The sequence below is a fragment of the Tachysurus fulvidraco genome, chromosome 23 (genome assembly GCF_022655615.1).
Source record: "Tachysurus fulvidraco isolate hzauxx_2018 chromosome 23, HZAU_PFXX_2.0, whole genome shotgun sequence".
NCBI classification, from domain to species: Eukaryota; Metazoa; Chordata; class Actinopteri; order Siluriformes; family Bagridae; genus Tachysurus; species Tachysurus fulvidraco.
In genome coordinates this window covers 17579072-17606798 of record NC_062540.1, presented here as the reverse complement: position 1 = coordinate 17606798, position 27727 = coordinate 17579072, and the positions used below count along the sequence as shown (strand labels likewise).

General features: G+C 41.8%; 1 protein-coding gene across 2 annotated transcripts in view; it reads left to right on the top strand.

Annotated features, from left to right (window-relative positions):
• The window catches only part of LOC113658883 (pleckstrin homology domain interacting protein), a 52989-nt gene that overhangs the window by 12778 nt on the left and 12484 nt on the right, over positions 1-27727 (top strand). For both annotated transcript variants that reach the window (XM_027171355.2, XM_027171356.2), the window contains exons 8-29: positions 3447-3668; positions 4116-4216; positions 4357-4427; positions 6169-6269; positions 6374-6414; positions 8121-8219; positions 9387-9543; positions 15777-15911; positions 16536-16664; positions 18429-18654; positions 19013-19132; positions 19244-19427; positions 20395-20500; positions 20601-20732; positions 22437-22528; positions 23523-23742; positions 23845-23958; positions 24245-24352; positions 25113-25237; positions 25949-26031; positions 26110-26221; positions 26988-27049. In XM_027171355.2, coding sequence (XP_027027156.2) covers positions 3447-3668; positions 4116-4216; positions 4357-4427; positions 6169-6269; positions 6374-6414; positions 8121-8219; positions 9387-9543; positions 15777-15911; positions 16536-16664; positions 18429-18654; positions 19013-19132; positions 19244-19427; positions 20395-20500; positions 20601-20732; positions 22437-22528; positions 23523-23742; positions 23845-23958; positions 24245-24352; positions 25113-25237; positions 25949-26031; positions 26110-26221; positions 26988-27049 — 2740 coding nt within the window. The remainder of the gene's footprint in view (positions 1-3446; positions 3669-4115; positions 4217-4356; positions 4428-6168; positions 6270-6373; positions 6415-8120; positions 8220-9386; positions 9544-15776; positions 15912-16535; positions 16665-18428; positions 18655-19012; positions 19133-19243; positions 19428-20394; positions 20501-20600; positions 20733-22436; positions 22529-23522; positions 23743-23844; positions 23959-24244; positions 24353-25112; positions 25238-25948; positions 26032-26109; positions 26222-26987; positions 27050-27727) is intronic.

Below are 27727 nucleotides of genomic sequence, written 5' to 3'. Positions count from 1 at the left end.
CAGATGTAATCTGTTTGTCCCGAGAGCTTGGATTAACGATTTGTCCGTTCCTGAGAAGACACGACGCTCCTGTGTTTCTCAGTAGACGATGAGACGGGGGTGAGTGTGTGCTGGATCTCGATGAGGGAATCCCGATCCCAGGAAGCCTGATCTACTGATCCGACGCAGAGTCGAAATCTCGTATCCACCCGTTTTGCTTCATTCTGACTTTACGTTTACCTATTTCCGAGGTGTCCTTCAGTGGTTACGATTGAGTCAGTCAGGGCTTCCTGACTGCCTTTTACACAGTGGGTAGCTTCGCTGCTTCATAGCTCCAGGGTACACGGTTCGGGTTACCGTCTGTACGGTGTTGCTGATATCCGAGTGGGTTCACATTGGTATTTGGACTGGAGACTTCTTGCTATTTGTGAATGCGTGATAGACCGCTGTCCTTTCCAGGGTATATTCCCGTTTCAGGCCCAAAGCTCCCAGAATAGTCTAAGAGAACAGTATAAGAGTCCGACACGTCCCCGATTTCTTTTTTTACCAGGTGGCGGTCTTGCCTTTTTAAAATCCCGACAACTTTAATTATCACACTGTGCTTCTGTGCTAATCATGTTCCAGGTTCGCATGCTAATAACAGGATCATGTCAGATAACTGCAGCTGAGAGAGCAGTTCAAATGAAATAGCAGCGCTGCTGCTGGTTGACATTTGAGTGCATTAACTGGCACAGAGAGCCGGTAGATAAACGTGATACGATTTGCTTCGCAGAGGGAATATTGTTACATGCACTTATTTGTTCTCCACCACCATCATCCAATCAAAACCTTTCGGAAGAAAGGCGTTCATCACTACAGCACATTTCCAGAGACGTGTCCGGGCGATTTATGATGTTTTTTCCCTTCCATACGTGAAGAACAGTGATCATGAACTTGTTTGCCTTTTATACAACTTATATGACAGAAATTGTCAACGATTATGTTTTATTTTAACAAGCAAACCCCACAAAATACTTTTTCTGTTGGTTCCCGTTATCACTCATCAGCTATACACGTCCATTTCTTATTAACCTTGGGAGTTTACATTACGGATCGTCCCTGTGAATTATCCGTTACCATAGGAACAATAGCGTATTAGAAGTATCACATAGTCAGAGCTGCGGCTACAGAAAATGAATCACTTCCTTCGGATGAATCAGAATTGAACCAAGATGCTTTTGTAAACGTATCTACTTCATGTTTCGCCAAACTGAAATCCTGACATGAGCTAATGTAGTGTGTGTGTGTGTGTGTGTGTGTGTGTGTGTGTGTGTGTGTGTGTGTGTGTATATATCTGCTGTCTGCGATGTTGCTTGACCCTGAGCAGCACCGTGTAGTATAACCTTTCACCTTGTCACGTGTTTGTTCTGTCTCTGAACACGCGTTCTTACTCACGTCCGCTTCTCGGCCGCGAGCTCTCGGGTTCCATTTTCTCCTGCAATAGTTTTTAAATAACCAAAAATGGCTGAACTGCAAAGATTACACCCACCCACATCTCCCTCCCTTCTCTCCTTCCCTCTACTTCAATCTCCTTCTCCTTCTCTCTCCTGATGCTTGCTCTGTGTGTGTGTGTGTGTGTGTGTGTGTGCGAGCGTGTTAGGGGGGTGTGTCTTTTCTGTGTGCGTCGTGGAGAAGTGTTTCTTTTGTGGCTCTTAAAGCAAAGCACGAATAGGATCATCATCATCGTCTCCTTCGTCTCGTAGAGCTGTAAGCGAGTGTGACATTGGCATTCAGCCTGTGTGTAACATGCGTCCTCGGGAATGCGCCTGGCCCCTCGTCTCTCGCGGATAGCGCTGTAACTCCTAACACGCAGTGCATTTAAAGCATGGACTATCAGAATAGATTTACAGTTTCACGAACGTGCCAATATTTATTTATTTATTTTTTTCTTTTCACTATCGTGATATTCGGCAGTATTAAACAGGAAGCGAAGGCGCAGCACGTGTCGTGTGTTGGATTTTTGTTTATATTGTTTCAGTGTTTTTTTGTTGTTGTTTTTGAATGAGGAAAAGCTGCTGGAATGTTTCTTCTTTGTAAGCTGTTTTACACACCGTCATGGGAAACGATTGTTCATACCCATTACATCATTTGAAGTCGTACAATCCACAGCGGTTAATTGATGCGTACGCTTCGGCACTGCTTTCTTGGAGTTAAAAAATGTCAAATAAAAAAAGAAGTCAGAAGTGATTTCTTATCGAATAAAATAGTGTTCATTAATCATGTTAATCCGGATGAAACCGCTTTGCACTTTGCACTAAAGCAACGTTTTTTTCCTAGATGACAAAGGTAGAAAAAGTTTTTTCACAGTAACACACAGTATAACATGGTGTCAGGGTGACAGTGTGGTGTAATGTGGCCTGATACAGAGTGTCATACCAAAGAAATTTGCATATTTATTGCCAGTATTTTTAAATAAAACAATGTCATATCTTTTGGATCAGTTTAGATTTGAATGTTTTTAGCTTTTATATTATTTTATATTAACATTAAATCTAAATCTTGAAGGTGGGGTCTCCGTTGTTTGAAAGCCGATGTTGACATTTGAAATCACCAAAACAAACACGCCCCTAAAATCACCAAAACAAACACGCCCCTAAAATCACCAAAACAAACACGCCCCTAAAATCACCAAAACAAACACGCCCCTAAAATCACCAAAACAAACACGCCCCTAAAATCACCAAAACAAACACGCCCCTAAAATCACCAAAACAAAAACGCCCCTAAAATCACCAAAACAAACATGCCCCTAACCCAAATAAGTCCCACCCCTGTTTTGTTAGCTCCGCCCCACACACACACCAGACAAGTATAACCCAAGTATAACCCAGGCAACTATTATGGCGGAACCTGTTGGGGCAGCTGACCGAGGGTTGATATATTGATATATTTTTATCAACAAATGAACTCAATGAGTATTACTATGGTAATACAAATGTGTTTTTGTAGTACTGTGTGTTGTACCGTGAAAGGTTTATCTCCGTTTCGCGCGGAAGACGTTCAGTACTCTCCAGCGCTGGAAAGCTGATCCTATATTAACACGTCCTACTTCTTGCCTTATCGTAAGCCTTTTCTTCGCTTTCTTTCTTTGTTTTTATCCCCCATGTCAATGTTAAAACCGCTTTCTGCTAATGTCACACATGCGCACTGAACACTCTCTCCGCACATATTGACAAGACCCGCCCCTTTCTGCTCATTGGCTACAGGTTAGTTTTGTTTTTGTTTTGTTTGGCGGCCCAACGCAGTTTTCTGAAGCATTTCTCAAACATCGGAGACCCCACCTTTGTCATTGTCATTTAAAATGCCATATCATCAATTAGTTATCATCAATAACTAACAAGGCATGGACATTGGTGGAGATTTGTTTAAAACGCAGTGGGATTTGTTTTGGGCATTGCATTTCTAAGCTAGTTTATATCCTCATGTAGGGTTCAGATGACTGCCTGGTGAAGATTTGGGCCACGGATGATGGGAGATTGTTAGCCACACTGAGGGGTCACGCTGCAGAAATCTCAGACATGGCGGTGAACTACGAGAACACACTGCTAGCAGCTGGAAGCTGTGATAAGATGATCAGAGTGTGGTGTCTACAGACGTGTGCTCCACTGGCTGTGCTAGAGGGACATGCAGCCTCTATAACATCACTACAGGTATGCACACTACTTCACACACACACATAAACACACATACACACACATACACACACATACACACACACAAACACACAAACACACACATGCACACACACACACATACACACACACACACACACACACACACACACACACACACACACACATGCACACATCCACACACACACCACACTCACACACACACACCACACACACAGCACACACACACACACACACACACACACATACACATACGCATACACACAGCACACACACACACACACACGTACACACACATGCACACACACATTAAAACACACACACACACACACACACACACACTTTTTATGATATTGATATTATATAACCAATAAAACCAGTCCTACCATGCATACACATATTTGTGTGTGTGTGTTTGTGTGTGTGTGTGTGTGTGTGTGTGTGTGTGTGTGTGTGTGTGTGTAGTTCTCTCCTCTTTGCAGCGGTAATAAGAGGTTTCTGTCCTCCACCGGCGCGGATGGAACAATCTGCTTCTGGCAGTGGGACGCACGGACGCTAAAATTTGGGTGAGTGATGTTTACTCACTTTCTCAACGTGTACCTGACCCACACGTGTCTGGTTCATTCACTCAGACACACTCCTAATTTTCATTCTCATTCTCATGTAATGTCATCATGTAACAGTGTGTGTTTACACACCTATGCAGGCTACGACCCAGCAAATTCACAGAACGGCCCAGACCAGGTGTGCAGATGATCTGCTCATCATTCAGCGCAGGTAGGCCAGAACCACAGTCATTCTGCCCTTCCTTCTGCCCTTCCCTGTCCCACTGACAGACATCTATAACATGATATGATCTCACCCATGATCAATATAAACACAGCATGTCATACAAAACAATAGAATACAGAAAACTAACCCAAGTCAAATCACATGTATGCCTCTTTGGGTCTTACTGAACCTTAAAGGATCAGTTTAGCAATTTTAAGCTTAAACTAAATATAGACTTACAATAATGTATACAAATATTTTTTTTGTTTTGAAAAGTTTCATTGACAAGAGGTTTATAAAACGAATGAATTAATTTCATTTCATTTACAGGTGGAAATTAGAGCTGTTAATTATATTATTTATTTATTATTTATTTATTATTATATATATTATTATTATATGTTATTAACACAGTGGCATATGTTATTAACACAGATTACGGACCATTAATAATAGTGTCTGGAATGTGTTTGGTTTAGAATCAGTTAAACTAGCAAGATCCAGACCAGGCAGTTACTAAGGATGAACAAACAACCACTATGAATACAGTTTGTCTTCATCCTTCAAGCTTCATATCTGACCAGTCACTCACACCCATTATAGTAGAAAACCTCCTCCTAGTGGTGTAACTTTTGTTTTTCAAATTCCTGGACATGTTTACTGTATACTCAACACCAGCTACATGCTTACACATGACTTGCTCTTAGGGATGGGCGATAAAACGATAACGATATGTATCGCGATAGACACGTGATCGATATCAATAAAAAAAAGTGTCCGATAAAACTTTCAATATTTTTTATCCTTCATCCAAAGAAAACAGGTTGGTTGCATCAACAAAGGCGCGCTATCTCTGGTAACCTAGCAACGTAGGGAGTAAGCAGAAAATGAACCGCAGCGAGCGAGGAAATTGTAAATAAAAGAGGAACATTCAGCTACTTTTTCATATTTCTGAAGGTTTTATATTTCAAACAATGTTACTGTAGTGTATCAGGTTTGTTTTTTTTTTTATATCACAGATGTATCTCAGTCTACCTCAGTTTTATTTATGTTTACAGAACATTGCACATATTTTATAACACTTTATTCACCAGAAGGTGAACCGCTAATGAACTTCCGAGCACTAAATTCGCACAAAATTTCTCAGGTTTCTCTCTGTTTATATTTAACACTTTTCACTATTTTATTACACTTTATTACGCACATTATTACTTACATTTTGTTTCATTTTGAACCTTAAATGTTAAAAGATAATAGTTAAGTGTTCATTGTGACTTTAGACTCATGTTTACATTTTAATTATTTGAGTTTTCCTGGTTGTTGACATTTGTGCCTTAATAACCGAGGGGATTCTGATCAGAGGAAGGTTAAGTTTAAAATAAACATGTTTAAATGTAATATATTTTTCTCCTGGTCCTTATTTAAATAAAAAAAATCAACAATTATTATTACCGATATCGACCGATATGAAACACTGATATCATGATACAGTTTTCAGCCATATCGCCCAGCCCTACTTTCTCTGTATAAGTAAAGTTGTTGTATTAGACAGTGAGTTAGACATTAGACAGTGATGTGTATATTTATCTCAAACTCTAGTGTGACCCGAAGGTGGTGAGATAAATATATTAGCCATTGTTGGACCTTCTGCTACCTTCGCTTAGTATTAAAGAGGCGATTAACGGATCAAATGTAACGTGCTATAGTATAAGCTAATCTAAATCTAGTGATAACTGCTGTGTTTCAGGTGGGATGTTTTTGGCCACAGGCAGCACTGATCACATTATCAGAGTTTACTACTTTGGTGGAGATCAGCCAGAGAAGATAGCCGAGCTGGAGTCGCACACTGTGAGTGTGTGTGTGTATGTATAGTTGAAATGAAGTCATGAACATTTTATTACTCATGAATATCGCATTCTCTTCATGCGTTATCTATCCTAACCTTTCTGCAGGATAAAGTCGACAGCATTCAGTTCTCGCATAGCGGAGACAGGTAAGATATGTGTGTGTGTGTGTGTGTGTGTGTGTGTGTGTGTGTGTGTGTGTGTTGTGCTGTTAAAGAAACGATGACGTGATGTTAGCAAGAAAAGAAAAATGAAAGAAAAACAACCAAGGCCTCATGCCAACACCTATACATTACAATATAAGCTTATACTGTACTTAAACACACGTCTGCACAAGCATGAGGACTTAAAAAAAGCCCTTTGTGTATTTGTAGTAAAACACAGACACCTCTGTGTTCGTCTTTGCTTATAACTTTGATGAAGGACGGATGTTTTTACAGCCATCAGTATAGTTAGCTATTTAACAGGTTGATATAAGTGTACATCAGTATTCAGACCCTCTGATGTAAGAGTTAAGATCACTCTGTTGAGTTGCTGTAAAACAGGTTCACGTATCAGTTAGTTGGGTTTAAGCAAGTGTTATCAACTTGAGCATTAAGGTCAGCCCCAGTATCTGGAGAGTTTGAAGAAGCCACGTTATTTATCACACTGAAATACATGTTTTGAGTTTTAAATATGCTTAAAAACTGTGAATTGCATTTAACGGCCAATATTAAATACTTTTAATAATTAACGGGGGATATGAGACCAGACAGAAAAGACAGATGAAAGTGAAAGTGAAGTGACATACGGCTAAGTTCGGTGACCCATACTCAGAATTTGTTCTCTGCATTTGACCCATCCAAAGTGCACACACACAGCAGTGAACACATACACACCGTGAACACACACCCGGAGCAGTGGGCAGCGGCGCCCGGGAAGCAGTTGGGGGAGGTTCGGTGCCTTGCTCGAGGGCACCTCAGTCGTAATGAGAGACATTGCTTATCTTGAGAAGTGAATTCTTCATAAAGTCTGAGCTTTAACTTACAAACAATCTAGGAAACCTTTTTAATCTGTGTGGAGAAAATGGAAGGAGAAATAAAGTAACAAACTACAGTACAATATGAATCAATCTATGCAAGTAAAGTGTATATGGATGAGAGCTTGGCCGGCTTATCCTTCAAAACATGGGCATCGGATTAACCGATAACATTGGCATTATTGCCAGAATGTTCTCCCTGTGCTTCAGGGGTTTTTTCCTCTGCGCACTCTGCTTTCGTCTGGTTTCGTCACCCATTTTAAAGACATGAGTTGTAGGTTGATTGGCATCTCTAAATTGTCTGTAGTATTTGGTTTGCGCACCGCAGTCGGTTGCACCCCAGCAAGGTGTCCCGTGCCTTGTGACCCGAATCCCATGCAATAAGCTCCAGATTCCCTGTGGCCCAGTCTGGACCAGTAAGTGCTACAGAAATCAGATGGATATAAAATTGAAAAGCGGATGCAGAGGTTTTGTATGATCCAACGACAATAAAACATTACTGTGGGAAATGACACAGTTGTAGTACCTTCACTGTTTATGGCATTCGGTAAACCCCCTGATCCAGAGTGACTAACACTTTTATATTACACAACTGAGCAATTAAGGGTTAAGTGCCTTGCTCAGGGGCCCAGCAGTGGCAGCTTGGTGGACCTGGGATTTGAACTCACAACCTTCCAATCAATAGTGCAACACCTTACCCACTAGGCTACTCACTCCTCGGTGTGATGGTACTCACTAGTTATAATGTTCTCTTCATTGGCTTGGTCACAGTGAGTGTGAGCTTGAATCTTGAATCCAGTCTTGTTTACATGTGTACTACATGGTGTGTATGTGCAGGTTTGTGAGTGGCAGTAGAGACGGGACAGCACGGATATGGCAGCTGCAACAACAGGACTGGAGAAGCATCCTCTTAGACATGGCCACCAAACTGCCGGGGTAACACACAGCCCTACACGACACTCCAGGATTTTTTTTTTTACGTTTCAGTTAAACAGCAGAGTGTTCTATGAAAACAGTGCAGTGGTGTGGTATCTCCAAACACGTTACTTTTACCACCTCAAGGTCGATTATTTTCCAATAACCGCAAAGTGTTTTATTCCTTTTGTACCACAGCAAACGATAGGGTTGGGTATCAAAAGAAATTTTCCGGTTCCGATTCCTGGTTCCGGTTCTGCCTTACGATTTCCGGTTCTGATTCCGAAAATATAATGCAGAATACTTAAACAAGTCCATTTATCTTTATTAATCACTCTTTAAATATTTTAAACCGAGCATTTCAATTCATGTCAATTTAAATTGAAATAAATCCAACATCAAATTTAACATCCAGAATTACAATTTAGAAAAACAGTTAGCAATTTTTCTGAAGAAAAACGAACATGTCCGCTTTCTCCGGGAGAAGACGAGACCTTTCCTGGCTTATTGTATCTCCAGCTGTGGAGAAAACCCTCCCAGACGGGGTAGATTTGCTTCATTGTTGTAGCTTTGGAAATGAATCCACACTTTAGACTTTTTTTTAGACATGTTTAACACAAAGCGTCCCTCAGCACAGCAGCGCGAGTGACTGATTTCTGTGGTAAGCTGCGTTAATTTGGCTTGCGTGACTGTAAACAGTGTAAACAATTAATATTCATGAGGTAAGACGTGGCTATTTAAAGTGACCGCTCCCAGCGCTTTGCCCGTCATCACATCGGAACCGCGTTTGGAACCGAAACTTAAAAGTTCCGCGCGGTTCCGGTTCCTGTTAAAAAACAGAACAGAATCAACCAATAACCTCAATTTGGATTATATAATATCAATAAATGTATTTTAAAAAAACATTTAAAATGAACTGGGGCGGAAATGTGTTACAATGATTTCACATATGCAAACTTATACAATCTGATGAATTGAACAGATTTATTTTTGCATTTTTTCCAGTGAGCTAATTAGTGTATTTTGATGTGCGATTCTGCTTCAGTCTAATTACCTAGTTTGGCGCTGTGTGTGTTTGTGTGTGTGTGTATTTTTCTTCTCTTAAGTACGCTGATGAAAACACTGCAGATTGATAACTTCCTTAGTGCTTTTTTTTTTTTAAATAATTTTTATTTTTTATTCCATCAGAAAGTACAACCCACCACCCCTGGAGGACAAAGTGACCAAACTCAAGGTCACCATGGTGGCCTGGAATCGCCATGACAACATGGTCATCACAGCAGCCAACAACCTGACACTGAAGGTGTGGAACTCGTACACAGGCAACCTGATCCACATCCTCATGGTAAGAACAACCATGCTTCACCGTCGCTTCGTGTGATTTGTTATTCCCACATTCAGGACCATTAACCTTCATGTTTAGACAGTAGGAGCTCAGGGTAAGTGATGTTTGTGGCAGTGGAACAGGCTTAGGGGTTTCGAATGAATGGGAACGCATTTGTTATCACAGAGATGTGGACCTGGTAAAGTATTTCAGTGTTTGAACTAAAACAACAACAACAAAATGAATGTTTACTGAGTCCATGTTTCCAGACATGAAACATCATGGCTTCTGCTGCAGATGCTCTGTCGTGGCTTATTTAGAGTTTTGCTCACATGCATTTATCTCAACTATTTAGGTGATATTAGCTCAGAAAAGTGGAGAAATTCCATAGATTTTATTTACTTACTCTGTTCTGATTAATACCCTGACAACAGGCCATTGATGAAAAACGTGTTTAAAGGCAAGTCTTAGAGTCCCTGTTGCTGTTGCTTGGTAATAGCCTTTATTTTTGTGACGTCTACATTACTGCATGTATATGTTCACATATCCCAACTTTGGAGGTTGGAGTCAGAGCATAGGGTCAGCCATGATACAGGAGCAGATAGGGTTAAGGGCCTTGCTCAAGGGCCCAAGATTGGCAGTGCTGGGGCTTAAACCTTGATCGTCCAATCAACAAGATCCTCCAATCAACAAGCCAGAGCCTTAACTGCTTGAGCCACCATTGTCCATATACAACACCTATAATAACACCCATACTACACAGAAGGTGTCCCAAATGACTGATTATACACTATGTGTTTACACTATGCACTTTGTAATCCACCATCTATCTAGTTTATTCATTTTAGGAGGGATTGTTTTTCCTATCAAAGGAACACTGGTGTTTTTTTCCTAACTAGAAATATTTCCTAGTCGATAACAAAAAAATCAAAGATGCTGCTAGCTTTAGAAATGACCCAACGTGTGAAGAGTTAAAAGACATCTGTAAGTTGTCTTGTCGTCAAACATCGTGCATCCTCCAGCATCAGCACCTGGAAGCTCCGCCCCTCTCGCACAACTCTCACTGTTCGTTGCACTTGGTTTTCAAAAACCATCAGTGACTGTGATTGAAGCGCTGCATCTCTTTCAGCTTCGATTGAGTAATAAGGATAAATACACAACAAAGGAGTGTTAGAGGATATCAGAATCTATGAGGGAGTGATGTGATGCAGCCTGACACAAAGCAGAAGCGCCCGGTGTTTACTTGACTGTATACGAGAGATATTATTCACTCACTTACTCACCTGCATATCTTACTGTACAACTAAAGGATTAAATGTGACATTTACTAGAAGGCAAGTCAGCACCAGAACGGCCTGGTTTCAGTGATATTATACACAGCAGTGTTAAACACACCTAAGACCTGTTTGTCTGTAAATCTTTCCACTCACTTTCCATTCACATTTATTTATTGTAGTGTTTGTTGTCATGAGCTATGTCTCAAACTGAAACTCTGACCTTATAACCAAGGCTGCTACACAAGACAGTTAGGTGAGATAAGGCTTGCTGAAATGGGAGAAGCCGTTAGCGTTAGTACTCTTACATGGTCTCGACCAGCACAGAACTTTGTGCTCTGAGACACAATGTGGGTTTGTTTTGTAGAAATAGATGGAAAGGGAGGTTTTTCTGTTTTATAGTCGAGTTCCTGTGCTTAGTGGTGCATGTCATGATAGTGACAAAAAAAAAAAGACTGAAATAGCACATACACTCTTCATTTAAGGGTGCTTTCACACCTGCCTTGTTTAGTTCGGTTGAATCGTACCAGAGTTCGATTGCTCATTCGGTGCGGTTCGTTTGGGCAGGTGAGAATGCAGCAATCGAACTCTGGTGCGCACCAAACAAGCGTACCGAGACCTCCTTGAAGAGGTGGTCTCGGTACGCTTTCAAACGAACTCTGGTACGGTCCGAGATCGAATAGACCTAACTGCAAAAAGTATTGCGCATTTTGGACTAAACCGGCTGCCGTAGTGGGTCGTTGGCAATATTTTCGGAAGATAAGCATGTCACAATTTCGCAAAAGTAAAGCTCGCCGCCTCCTGAAATGTCTTGCGATGCGTCTTTGACGTTTGCAGTGCATTAAAATGATATTTTCAAGCCGCATCCACGCTTCATTCTGAAAATTAAGACTTTGCATAGAATGCTGTATACAAGCGATGTAGTAGATTACAACCACGAACATAATCGCAGCACGCAGTCGTCTCTCCATGGTGTACTGTATGCTGTATTTTCCTCTTTTTGTTTACTTCCGGAGTTTCGTTGAAATTTCCCGCACGTTTATTCTGAACACTCGAGAAGCAGTTTAGGAAATACGCTCAAAGACATGTGGCCAATGAGTGATGTGGATGTTATCACATGACTACATTTGGTTCGTTTCTACTGGTGCGGAACAGAACGATCAGTGTGGTGTGAAAAGGAACCAAAACTGATAAAAAGCTACAATGTATCATGTTTTGCTTTTGGTCCGGACCAAATGAACCGAACTGTAGATGTGAAAGCTCCATTAATGTGGATCGTGTGAACGTCTCTCTGTAAATAATCCAATTCAAAATATCAGCACAAAACCTGTCATCCTACTCAGAGCATAGAAAAATAGACTGTGAAGCCATCCGTCAGTCAAGTGACCCCTAGATTGAGAAACCCTGAGAAACCAATGAGCCACGTCACCATATCATCTATTTAATATGGTGACGTGGCTCATTGGTACAAAACCCTATCATGCAAAAGATCAAAATGAATTCAGATTATTTATATAAAACTAAATGAATCTAAACTACATTTCTAACTGCAGTATTCCAAGTAAACTAAATAAGCATTCTCTGGTCTCATAAATGCTACATGACTTCTCTTAAAGGTGGGGTGCACAATGTTTGAGAAATGCTTCAGAAAGTAGGACCCTTGTTAATATAGGATCAGCTTTCCAGCGCTGGAGAGAACTGAACGTCTTCCGCATGAAACAACAACACACAGTACTACAAAATCACATTTGTATTACCATAGTATTACTCATTGAGTTCATTTATTGATAAAATATATACCCTTGGGCCAGCTGCCCCAACAGGTTCCGCCATAATAGTGGCCTGGGTTATGTATGTATGTGTGGGCGGAGCTATCAGAACAGGGGTGATGCCCATTTGCGCTAGGGGCGTGTTTGTTTTGGTGATTTCAAATGTCAACATTGGCTTTCAAACATCGTGCACCTCACCTTTAATGGAGTTAGATGTTAGGAGTTATCATTGGAGGAAAACCACTCTGACAGACAGCAGGTGCTTTTTACAAGTATTATATAATTATGTATTCACCAACATTACGCTATTACACCCGGCTGCCACTTACACTTACACTGGTAGAGGAGGAAATTTTCAGGCCATGGTTAAGGTCAAGGCTAAACACATTTTGCATAAGCATAGTGCAAGAGCTGTATGAAAGAACCTGACATGATAAACGCAATTTTTGTTCTCTCGGCTGTGTTCTGTATCCACGGTACACCAGTGGGGCCTTATATTGCATTTTTATTGTGTCAGCGCATTACAGAGTCACCGGATGGATGTGAGGATGGAGTGAGCTCACTATGAAATGTTTTGTTCTAGGATTTTGGTTAATATACCACAGTGTATTTAAATGCAGTCTTCTGTTTGCAGAATTAATACTCAATAATAATTAATAAGGAAAAAGGAAAAATTGACAATATCACTACTCAGAAATCCAAACTGGAATGGCAAATCTTCACAAAACTGGTATAAATACTGTACAACAAGGGTTCAGGAAGGGATCAGGGTTCACAGGAAACAGGTGAGAGGAAACAGGTGAGTTCAGTAGGAAGGTGAGAGGAAACAGGTGAGTTCGGTAGGAAGGTGAGAGGAAACAGGTGAGTTCAGTAGGAAGGTGAGAGGAAACAGTTGTGTTCGGTAGGAAGGTGAGAGGAAACAGTTGTGTTCAGTAGGAAGGTGAGAGGAAACAGTTGTGTTCGGTAGGAAGGTGAGAGGAAACAGGTGAGTTCAGTAGGAAGGTGAGAGGAAACAGTTGTGTTCGGTAGGAAGGTGAGAGGAAACAGTTGTGTTCAGTAGGAAGGTGAGAGGAAACAGTTGTGTTCGGTAGGAAGGTGAGAGGAAACAGTTGTGTTCAGTAGGAAGGTGAGAGGAAACAGTTGTGTTCAGTAGGAAGGTGAGAGGAAACAGTTGTGTTCAGTAGGAAGGTGAGAGGAAACAGGTGAGTTCAGTAGGAAGATATCTGGACTGGGGATTTGTGGTGGCTTCTGGTTCAGAGGACCAAGAGGTTTGGTTCCAATACTATAGTGTACAATAAAAAATCCTGTTCCTGTATTTTTGTGAGTTTTGTATAATAAACAGCTTAACAAGGATTAAAAGGGGAAAGTCATTAAATAAAATGCAGTAATGATGTAACGGCTTAATATTGAATTAGCTACTAATCGCATTGCAGTTTTACTGTGACAGCGTAACATCACTAGACCGTCTTTACGAGTTTTCTGGTCTAAATCTTTCCTGTTGGAGAGAAATATTCCATTGCTAAATATTTTATCTAAATGTACTGACTAAAGACACAAAAGTGGAAAAGGGAAATGTGACAGTATGACATCATTTGTAGTATTTTGACCTTGTGGCACACATCAGTATTATTTCTACAATTTAAAACAAATTAAGGGTACAGTAGTCTGTTATTGTAAGTAGTCTGTTATAACATTTTTTTTTTCCAAGTACAGATAATATGGAAAAATAAACGTAACATGATACGAAAAAAATGATTCAGGAGACGGCTTCCGAATGAAGTGTATTATGTTCCTGAGAAAAACCATTTGGAGAAAACCTGCCTTATGTTCCAGCATGTTGTTTGTGTTTTCATGAGCCTCCTGTAAGTAATGTTACGGACACTACGCTATACCCCTTCAATCCACACCATCCTGCCCAGCGCAGACAGATAATTCTCCTGTTAGAAATAAAATACACTCACAGCTTAACTTAACAAGAGGAAATGAAGCAAAAACAGAATAAACATGTTCATAGACTTTTGAGAAAAAAAAACACAATAGTCCAAAAGTGATTATTATTTAAATTTCACAAATTGGCACTCTGACATCGATTAATTAAAAAAACTACAACATAATAATAATTAATAAATTATACATTGTACCTTTAAACCATGTTAGTGTTGCAGTCTATTCCATAAACATTATTACCACAATATCCTCTGAGCAGTGCTGGAAAACTGGGTGTTATAAAGTCTCCTTCCATGAACGATACAAAAGCCTCACCTAGGGCTGGGCGATAAAACGATAACGATATGTATCGCGATAGACACATGACCGATATCAATAAAAAATGTTTTCGATAAAACGTTTGATATTTTTTATTCTTCGTCGGAAGAAAACAGAGGTTGCGAAGCATGTTTGGTTGCATTAACAAAGGCACTCACTCTCTGGTAATCTAGCAACGTAGGGACTGACACGCTAACAGCCAATCATGTAACAGTATCAATTTTGGTTGTGCCATATCGTTGTCTCGTGCTGGTCTGCTGGATTCCTTTTCAGTAACCGGTGACTGATATGCAGAAAATGAGCCGCAGCGAGCGAGGAAATTGTAAATAAAAGAGGAAAAGTCAGCTGGCCAGTATGGCATCTTTTTGGATATTATAAGTCTGATCGTAGTCACACCAATGTTGTCTGTGTTATACACTATGTTTATATTTAACACTTTGCTCTATTTTATTACACTTTATTAAGCATTTCTTACATTTTCTTTCATTTTGCACCTTAAATGTTAAGAGATAATAGTTAAGTGTTCATTGTGACTTTAGACTTATGTTTACATTATAATTATTTGAGTTTTCCTGATTGTTGACATTTCTGTCTTAATAACCGAGGGGATTCTGATTAGAGGAAGGTTAAGTTTAAAATAAAAATGTTTAAATGTAATATATTTTTCTCCTGGTCCTTATTTTAAACGGGTCATAAAAAATATCGATATCGAGCCGATATTAAACACTGATATCGTGATACAGCTTTCAGCCATATCGCCCAGCCCTAGCCTCACCTTCACCATATAAACAGTTCTGTATTTTATTTTCATGTGTATTGTCACCAGACACGGTTTCACCAGATGTTTATTTTTTTGTCCTGTTTTATTTCCAATGTTTCCCTTTTTTTATTATTCACTATTGTGATATGATATTTCTGGCTCATTGTATGACTGCTGTGTTGTCAGGGCCATGAGGACGAGGTGTTTGTGTTGGAGCCTCACCCCTTCGATCCCAGAGTGCTGTTCTCCGCTGGCCATGACGGCAATGCCATCGTGTGGGATCTGGCACGAGGAGTTAAAATCCGCTCCTACTTTAACATGGTAATCTTCATGTCAGGGAATTGTGGGGAAAAACAGACCCTGACGCAGGGATAAGAAATAAAGATTTACAAGATTTAGTAACAAAAAAAACAGACAGGCAAAACACGGACGCTAGAAACCAGAACCCACAAAAGACGATACAAAGGCGAGGAGATAATTAATAGAATTACAACCAGGTGAGTATGACAGGACACGTGACAGAACACACACTGCCGGAACACCCCCTAATGTTCAGTCAAAGTCCAAGCAGAGATCCTGACACATCACGGTTGGCTTCTCTTTATACTCCGTACTGACTCAGACTCCCGTAACTCTCTCCTGTGCTTATTTATATTCTCCACCTTCTTGTTATTGTTCAAAGGTTGACAAACATTATAAAATTTTAGTTCAGTTATCTCAGTGATGTACATGTCAGGTTTTGGATTTTCCTTTCCACTGAAAAGAGCACGTGTTTTTTATACGCATATCAGAAAGGAAAATAAAACCGAAATGGAAAAGAATGTCAGTCATGAGTAATATCTGACTGATTTTTACTACTGAACCACTTCAGAACAAGACTGATTTATTGCTTTGAGATGATAAACATCCTCTCTGCACACTGCATGCTTTATGTGTTGGTTTCAGATTGAAGGTCAGGGACACGGCGCGCTGTTTGACTGTAAGTGTTCTCCAGATGGGCAGCACTTCGCCTGTACGGATTCTCACGGACACCTGCTCATCTTTGGCTTCGGCTCCAGCAGCAGATATGACAAGGTGCTGAAGCTGATAGGAAAACAGTGCTTTTTCCATCTGTCTATTTTCCAGCCTCTCTCTCTCTCTCTCTCTCTCTCTCTCTCTCTCTCTCTCTCTCTCTCTCTCTCTCTCTCTCTCTTATAGGTATGGTTCTTTGGAAATGTTGCATGTCCTTAACTGCAGTCAAGTTTTATCATGTTAAAAAAACTACTTTAAAACTAATCTACTTACAAAACAACATTGGATAGATAGATAGATAGATAGATAGATAGATAGATAGACAGACAGACAGACAGACAGACAGACAGACAGACAGACAGATAGATAGATAGATAGATAGATAGATAGATAGATAGATAGACGGATAGATAGATAGATAGCTAGACAGACAGATAGATAGATAGATAGACGGATAGATCGATAGATAGACAGACGGATAGACAGACAGACGGATAGGTAGACAGACAGTCAGATAGACAGACGGATAGATAGCTGGATAGATAGATAGATAGATAGATAGATAGATAGATAGATAGATAGATAGACAGATAGACGGATAGATAGATAGACGGATAGATAGATAGCTAGACAGACAGACAGATAGATAGATAGATAGATAGATAGATAGACAGACAGATAGACGGATGGATAGATAGATAGATAGCTAGACAGACAGATAGATAGATAGATAGATAGATAGATAGATAGATAGATAGATAGATAGATAGATAGATAGATAGACGGATAGATCGATAGATAGACAGACGGATAGACAGACAGACGGATAGGTAGACAGACGGATAGGTAGACAGACAGTCAGATAGACAGACGGATAGATAGCTGGATGGATAGATAGCTGGATGGATAGATAGATAGATAGATAGATAGATAGATAGATAGATAGATAGATAGATAGACAGATAGACGGATAGATAGATACACGCTAGAAGCCTTTATTTTGTCACATACATTACAGTATTTTTTTTTAATTCTTTGCATATCCTAACTTTGGAGGGTTGGGTCAGGGTCACAGTGCAGGGACAGCCATGATACAGTACCCCTGGCCTTAAGGGCCTTGCTTAAGGGCCCAACAGCGTCTGCTTGGAACCCCGATCCTCCAATCAACAGCCCAGAACCTTAACCGCTTGAGCCCCCACTGCCCCTCCAGTCACGGTGTCATCTCCTGTATTCTCATCGTCTCTTCACCTCATCGAACATTGTATGGAAATAATCGCTGACTAATCGTTCTGTACTGCTGAGTAAATTTCCTGTCTTTTAATGAGGTCATCTAAACATCTCATTCTCCTCGTCCCTGTTTCTCTGCATCACAGGCATTTTCACAGCTGTTATCTGATTACAAACCGAATTGCTTACCCATATGCCATGTTTTGTTACGGCATGCAACTGTTCAACAACGTCTTCAACTTTAAGACTGTTATTACCACAGTGTTATAAACCAGCTCAGTACATAACAGGATTTTTGGAGCGAAGTGAAAACATTTCCATGTCGTTTTGCTTTATGGATTCTTAAAGATCCGGTCTCCAAATGAAACATAAAAGCTCAATTTTATCAGGGAAAAAAACCCCCCCAAAAAACACCAAGCTGTTTCCTGTGTGCCAGAAATCAGGCTTCGTCTCACCTTGACCTGTTTTTGTGTAGAAATAAATAAATCAATAATCATTGCTTTTAACTGCAGCATACACTTTCACAGTCAGCGTTCTGTGAAGTCTGGGTGCTTCAGTTCATTCCTGTGTGTCGCTCACACGTGCTGATCCGTGTTCCAGATAGCGGACCAGATGTTCTTCCACACCGACTACCGGCCGCTGATCCGTGACGCCCACAACTACGTGTTGGACGAGCAGACGCAGCAAGCCCCTCACCTCATGCCCCCGCCCTTCCTGGTGGACGTGGACGGGAACCCACACCCTCCTCGCTATCAGCGCCTGGTGCCCGGGCGTGAAAACTGCAGAGAGGAGCAGCTCATCCCACAGATGGGTTTGACATCATCAGGTAGAGGACGCATAAGCAAACACACACATGACAGCATCAAGTTAGATGTGAGCCTAGATATATGCAGCAGCTTTGGAAGTCTGTTTAAACTTTAGAATTTTGCCTAGGAAGTTTTAGAATTTTTAATGTTATATAAATGTCATACTACAGCAATTTTACAGTTAGTTATATGTTACCACTAAGCGGACATAAAACATAATTAACCCAAAGTTGCAGTAAAAAAATGAATAAAAATGTCCATAATTTGTTATTGTGATATGATACACTGTGACAACCAAAGAGCAACTAGCATTTAGTTCTTCTGCTCTGTGTCCGTCTAAATGCCCCACTGTGTCTCTTTTTTTCACATCTGTCTCAGGATTAAATCAAGTGTTGAGTCAGCAAGCGGCAGAAGGTTCCAGTCCCCTGGACAGTATAATCCAGAGACTACAGCAGGAGCAGGACCAAAGACTGGGCTCAGACTCCAGAGCTGCTCGAGGTCAAAATGATGATGATGCTGATGATGATGAGAAAGATGATTTATGTTTATTAGGTACATTAATATCCTTGTGGTGCTGATGATGTGCCCTGTGTGTGTGTGTGTGTACAGGGTCTGTGAGCTCTCCTACAGAAGTGTCGTCTCCACCTAACGTGGGTCTGAGGCGCAGTGGTCAGATCGAGGGGGTCAGGCAGATGCACAGTAACGCTCCTCGCAGCGAGATGGCCACCGAGACCGATTTGGTAGCCTGGAGCAGACGAGTACTGGTGCCTGAACTCTCACTGGGAACAGCCAGGTAGCTAACAACACACACACTCAAGACACATAGGACTTACACATCCAAAATGATGCCACAAATGTTTACATGCGTATCGATCTACAAAGACATTTAACCAGTTAACATGTGTGAACATGTGCTAATTAACATTAGCATGCAGTCAATTAGGGCACACACACACACTCATTCACTCACACACACACTACGGACAATTTTCCAGAGATGCCAATCAACCTACCATGCATGTCTTTGGACCGGGGGAGGAAACCGGAGTACCCGGAGGAAACCCCCGAGGTACGGGGAGAACATGCAAACTCCACACATACAAGGCGGAGGTGGGAATCGAACCCCCGACCCTTGAGTCAATTAATATGTAAAGTGTTTGGGGTAGAAGATCAGTTCCCCCTCTGGTCTTAATAGTGACCACTTATTTATATGGAAGAAAATCTGTGAAGTGACGTTTCCTTCTGATTCAGCATATCTGAGTATCGAACTAATAAAAACAAAATAAAGCACGCTATTCGTCATAAACGTTTATACATCCAGTTATATCGCATAACGAGAGATAAACTATCACACATAACCGAATGGATCACTCAAACACTGTCATTAAGTTTTAATAACTGTTCTTTTATAATATCGGATGGTTTAATCAGCCGAACATCAACCTAAAGCACATATTCATCGCTCGTGTTTGTATCAAGACGCCAATTTTTATTTTGTTTATTATTAAACCCCTACTAATATTGTTTCCGTGTAATTACCAGCTGGCCACAGTTTGGTAATTACTCGTTACGCTAGGTGTGGCACGAGAGGGAAAACAAACCAAAAAATATATATAAGACGTACAGCCTGTCCAGGATCATGCACACGCTCACACAAACGTGCAGTCTGCTAGACGTCCATCTGCCTTTGATACAGTCGCGCTTCCATATTTAGTGAAATATCTTGCAATAGATGAGTGGCAGCGTGTTTATGTGTTCAGCAAACAAGAAAACTGGAGGACGGCTCGAGGAGAGGAGGAGATGAACGTCTACAGATCAGAGAGGAGGAGACGCAGTATACACAGCCAGTACCACAGAGAAAACCGGGTACACACACACAAACACACACACACTCGCACTCGCACTCACACATACTTATAAATTGGGGTCAAGGTGTGTGTGTTAAGGTCTGAATTTTTCAAAGCAGCACGCAACAGAGAACACGGTGGAGGAGGGGCGGCGTCACCAAGGCAACCAGCACAACTACCACACACGGCTGGCTGTGGAAGAGACGAGCCGCCAGAGTGAGGCCAACGAGGAGGAGCCTAGTGCTTCAGAGGTACAGACGCACCATAAAAACACACACACACACACACACACACACACACACACACACACACACACACACACACCCACACACACACACACACACACACACACTGTAATAGAATGCTTTGTTTTTGGACCATCGTCCTGTCTGTGGCACTGCAGTGAGTGTTGAATCTTTAGCACGTTTAGCTACAGTGGGACGCAGGATGCCATTACCGTTGTTAGTCATGCGTCTAATTAGACAAGATCCAAACTCTGAAAGGTAGTTAAGGTTAAAGCGAAACCGGTGTAATATGAGAGCAAGGATAAGCACCAGGAATCCACTGGGCCGAGAACTCAAGTAACAAGGATCAGACTAAACAACCAAAATGTGTAATATTCACCAATAGGCATTGAACCATCGGAGGATAAATGTTCTGAAGGAAGCAGGGGAGTCCAACGACAAGATGAGGACAGAGACAGGACCAAAACAAAAACAAAAAGGCACATGGAGCTTGTTACCATGGGAACCACAACCAGATTCTGTCGGTGCCAAGCCTTCTACAACGAGAAGATATCATCATAAATTTTGTGTGTGTAAATTCTGCAAAATGTCCGTATGCGAAAATCGCCATTAAAGCGTCGACGTGCTCGTTCTAAGACGCGCTTGTACTTAAAGTGCTCATCGTGTGCGATCGTCTAACAAGGACGACGCACCCCTCGGCAGCTCCGTTTTCCTACAGCGAAATAATTCACCTTCCTGAAGCTTGCACTCACGTCTGATTTGAACAGTTGTTAAACGAGCTGTAATGTGTAGAGCTGGAAGTGATCTCATTGTGCCTCGTTAATCTCCAAACTAAACCAACAATCTAACCAGTAACCAATCGAAATGTATTTAGTAAAAACAGCTGGGGTCAAGGGGACACTGTGGCTTAGTGGTTAGCACGTTCGCCTCACACCTCCAGGGTTGGGGGTCGATTCCCGTCTCCGCCTTGTGTGTGTGGAGTTTGCATGTTCTCCCTGTGCCTCGGGGGTTTCCTCCGGGTACTCCGGTTTCCTCCCCCGGTCCAAAGACATGCATGGTAGGTTGATTGGCATCTCTGGAAAATTGTCCATAGTGTGTGTGTGTGTGTGAGTGAATGAGAGTGTGTGTGTGCCCTGCGATGGGTTGGCACTCCGTCCAGTGTGTATCCTGCCTTGATGCCCGATGACGCCTGAGATAGACACAGGCTCCCTGTGACCCGAGAAGTTCAGATAAGCGGTAGAAAATGAATGAATGAATGAATGAGCTGGGGTCAATTTAATCGGTCACCATCTAAAGACCGATTTTTTTAATTACAAAACCAGCAAAGTGTCAAAATCCAAATGAGTAGCAAGCAGAGAATTATTTTATTATTTAAAGCGTAAAAATATAAAAAAAGGACAGTTTGATGCATTCGAATCAGTTCGCATGGAATTAAAAAAAAAAACAATTTTGCCTGGAATAAATGTTTATTTTTTCGAAGTTAACGGAAGTGTAACTTTCACCAAGATAAATGATTTCTTCTTAATCAGCACATTGTTGTATTTAATAATTACTGATACCACTTATAACTACCCAGGCATTATAACTGCATCTGTAGTACAGAGCTGAAGCGTTTTGTCTGCTGACATTTTGTCTTCTGTCAGTTTGCTGAGTCAGAATTGCTGGTTAATGTCAGTTTAAACGACAACGAACCTTCGTGTCGTTTATCAGGGTGAAGCAGAGGTCCGTCCTCCTAGCAGAGAGTCTTCAGATGAAGAGAGAGAAGAGAAGGAGCCATGGCCTGATGATCACAGCAGCTCCAGGTACAGTAGGTCTCTCACAAAAGGACACTTGTAGGACTTTTTAACTTGCAATAGCAGTTCTGTTGAATTTGTATTTAATAGATGAAGCTGTGAGAAAATCTGCAACCAACGGCAATGTAAAATATCACACACAAGCGCACACACACACATACACACACACACACACACACACACACACAATCACACAAACACACACACACACACACAATCACACAAACACACACACACACACAATCACACACACACACACACAATCACACACACACACACAAACACACACACAATCACACACACACAAACACACACACACACACACAATCACACACACACAAATACACACACACACACACACACACAATCACACACACACACAAACACACACAATCACACACACACACACACAAACACACACACACACAAACACACACACACACACAATCACACACACACACAAACACACCCAAATACACACACAATTACACACAAACACACACGCACAAATACACACACACAAACACACACACACAATCACACACACACAAACACACACAAATACACACACACACACAAACACACACACAATCACACACAAACACACACACACAAATACACACACAAACACACGCACACAAATACACACACACACAAATACACACACACACACACACACACACAAATACACACAGACACACACATACACAAATACACACACACATACCCAAACATACACACACACATACCCAAATACACACACACAGTAACTCTGGTTCATCGTCACCATAAAATAAATATTGCTATCTTATGGAAATGTGTTCCTTCTCCTTGTATCCGAGTGCGTTTCCCTCACAAGCGGTGATCATTTTATTTTCAAGCACTTGCGTTTTAAAACATTTCAGTCTCGTCGTCAGTAAGTCCCATCAGGGTTTCCTGGGTGCATTAAACGCACACAAACCCTGACGCAATCCCTTCCTGTGTCTACGTCTGTGTGTTTTAGTGACTACTCAAGCGATTACTCAGACTGGACGGCGGACGCAGGCATAAATCTGGAACCACCCAAGAAGACTACGGTGAAAAAGAAGAAGAAGAACGCTAGCAGCTCCGAGGAGGACGGGGAGAAGAAAAAAGAGAAAGACGCCAAGAAAGAGAGAAGGAAAGAAAAGCCAGACAAAGACGGAGCACAACCAAAGAAGAAAAAGCCAAAGGAGACGAGGAAGGTGTGGGAGTCTGTTTGTCACTCGTGTTTAGGAGCATGGTTGTGCTGATCAGGCTTCTGACCTCTGGATGTGTAATATTTATACGTGCTTTATGTTTTATAGAGATTACCTGAGTTACAGGAGCAGGGTTTGACTCTAGAGGAGTGGCTGCCCTCTGAATGGATCACAGACACTGTGCCACGGAGATGCCCCTTCACTCCTCAGATGGGTGATGAGGTACACACACACACACATAGAGTATAAACCTTAGCAACCGGATACACAACCGGATAGCGAAGCGCCGCCAATTCACTAGACCGCGACGGCGTAAGACGCGTTCAGACATTTTATTTCGAAATAAAGGGTGCAAAAAAGATCCGAGGTGAATAACGAACGCCTCAGTCGAGTAGTCTAGGAAAACTTTAGCTTTGACTTTAGCATATGCTTCTTCAGACAATTCTGAACAAAAATACTATCGTTTGTAAATTTTGTATCAGGACAGACATGCGTTGTGTCTGTGCAGGTGTATTACTTCCGACAAGGTCACGAGGCGTATGTGGAGATGGCCAAAAAAAACAAGATCTTCAGCATCAACCCTAAGAAGCAGCCTTGGCATAAGATGGAGCTGCGGGTAACGTTTTCACACCGACACTTAAATCAGTGTAGAGTGTAGAGATACACAACAACTTTTTATACAGTCGAATGAGGAGGAAAATTATTGTTTATTAGAAACTGTCTTATACGATAGTAAGGGCCTTTTTACACCCGGTCACTTCGTGTGTGTTCTCTGACCCGATAGCTATCTGATCGGTTAAAACCGTTCCATTTACATCAGGCCACATAAATGTGTTTCGGCGAATCGGATATCGATCCGATCTTTCTACTCCCGCCCAAAATGCTAATATATTTGACCTAATTTCCGGGGTAACTGAAATGGAACTCGCTTTGGTGTGTGTGCGGTTTTCAGAACGCAATCAAAAAGAAGAGGAAAAAAATAATTGTCACGACGGTTATGCTACAAAAAAAATAGCATTTACTGTTTGCTGCGTTTTCGCTGTGCATTTTAAGACCCGACAAGACACCTGGGTGAAAGATCACCTGTGAACGACGTACTTCCGTTTGGGAGGAGTACAGCGCTGACGTATGTGGCTTGAACAACCACATGCATTTACACCTGTCCAGTTTCATCTGAAATGCCTCCCAGACCACCTCCTGAAGGGGTTTGTGCGATCGGATTTATATCCGTTTCGGAGGGCATTTAGACCTGGTCTTTTTACCGTTGGATAGCTATCGGATCACAGAAAACGCAGGAAGTGACCAGGTGTAAAAAGCCCCTTATACTTTGTCAGAGTTTTGCATGTGTGACACTGAATGTTTATGTTGGTGCACAGGAGCAGGAGCTGATGAAGATAGTAGGTATTAAGTATGAGGTGGGTTTGCCCACTCTGTGCTGTCTGAAGCTGGCCTTCTTGGACCCAGACACAGGCAAACTGACAGGCGGCTCCTTCTCCATGAAGTGAGTGAAGCGTTGTATTACTCACTCACTCACTCACCCACCCACCCACCCACCCACTCACTCACCCACCCACCCACTAACTCACTCACTCACTCACTCACTCACTCACTCACACTCACTCACTCACTCACTCTCTCACTCACTCACACTCACTCACTCACTCACTCACACTCACTCACTCACTCACTCACCCACCCACTCACTCACTCACTCACTCACCCACCCACCCACTAACTCACTCACTCACTCACTCACTCACTCACTCACTCACTCACACTCACTCTCTCACTCACTCACACTCACTCACTCACTCACACTCACTCACTCACTCACTCACACTCACTCACTCACTCACTCACACTCACTCACTCACTCACTCACTCACTCACACTCACTCACTCACTCACACTCACTCACTCACACTCACTCACTCACTCACACTCACTCACACTCACTCACTCACACTCACTCACTCACACTCACTCACTCACTCACTCACTCACTCACTCACTCACTCACACTCACTCACTCACACTCACTCACTCACTCACTCACTCACTCACTCACACTCACTCACTCACTCACACTCACTCACTCACTCACTCACTCACACTCACTCACTCACACACACTCACTCACTCTCACTCACTCACTCACTCACTCACTCACTCAAAGCTCTTGTTCACGCCTAATCCTGCCTTTACTTTACAGATACCACGACATGCCTGATGTCATCGATTTCCTGGTCCTCCGTCAGCAGTTTGACAACGCGAGACAGCGCCAGTGGATGATCGGTCGGTGTTATTGCATGTGTGGATGTCTCTGCATTTTGTGTGTGTGTGTTTAAACACAAGTCTGTGTCGGTGTTTCAGGCGATCGTTTCCGCTCTGTGATCGATGACGCCTGGTGGTTCGGTACGATCGACAGTCAGGAGCCGTACCAGGCGGAATATCCCGATAGCCTTTTCCTGTGCTATAACGTTTGGTTAGTGTTCATGCTACAGACACGTTATACACACATTTTGAGAAATAATAGAGGATCACAAAAGAATGTTTTCCCTCAAACAACAAAGCAACTTAGCCCCAACCACGATGAAGCCTTTTTGATGCACAACTCACACCTACTTGTCTCCATGGAGCTTGAATTAAATTAGGCTACAAGACAACAAAACAAGGTGACCATGTCTCTCTTACGCAGGTAACTGCACAAGCTGGCCAGGAGCCAGGAAATGATTGGTTTAGTGGGACTTTTATGGACTTTTCAATCATTTTTACTGTGCATTCGTTATCTGATCTGTGTGGGATGTTACAGTACAAAATACTTTAAAGTCAGACTTGGAGACTTGGAGCTGGATTATAGTTCAATAAATATGTGTAAATGTGAGAAAGCACCGTATCGCTCTTCTCTAAGGGGTTACAAGCCATGATGGCTCATAAGCTATACCATAGCTAGGTAGCTATCATTCAGGGCAGTATGTAGAGGTGTGTTGGAGAGAAGGGGAGCTAAAGAGAAATGTTGTTTAGGGGACTGAGGGAATTACAGCTGGCAGAGCAAGATGAAGATACTGCTAAGTCTGACTGAGTGACCGTGCAGTGACCAGAACTAAGACCGAACATGTAGAATATCCAGAACCGTACACTCAGTCATGGCAAACCCTTTATAACCTAATCTCAGCTTTAAGGTGAGCGAGTGCTTTGTGGCCCAGTTAAAATAAATGAATTGTAAATGTGTGTATTTGTATGTTTTGCAGCTGGGATAATGGTGACACAGAAAAGATGAGCCCATGGGACATGGAAGAGATCCCTAATGAAGGTTGAACTCACACACACCACACACACACTCACACACACCACACACACACACACACACACACTACACACCACACACACACACACACACCACACTCACACACACACAACACACACACCACCAAACAAACCACACACACACCACACGATCACATTTGTAGTTCTGTGCATTAGTTTTTTTGTTCAGTGATAATGAAGAAAGGATGTTTATTTGTTGGTTTGAAATACAGATTGATGTGTCTTAGGGCCTTTTTACACCCGGTCACTTCGTGTGTTGTCTCTGATCCGATAGCTATCTGATTGGTTAAAACCGTTCCATTTACATTAAGCCACATAAATGCGTCTCGGCGAATATTTACATTTCCAGCACTTATCAGACGCCCTTATCCAGAGCGACTTACATTTTTTATCTATTTTTTTTATACAACTGTGCAATTGAGGGCTAAGGGCCTTGCTCAGGGGCCCAACAGTGGCAGCTTGGTGGACGTAGGAATCGAACTCATGACCTTCCCATTGGTAGCCCAACACCTTAACCACTAGGCTACCACATCCCTACAATTAATTCGATCTTTCTACTCCCACCCAAAATGCAAATATATCTTACCTCATTTCAGGGTAATTGGAATGGAACAGGCTTTGGTGTATGCTGTTTTCAGAATGCAATAAACTCGCTACGACGGTT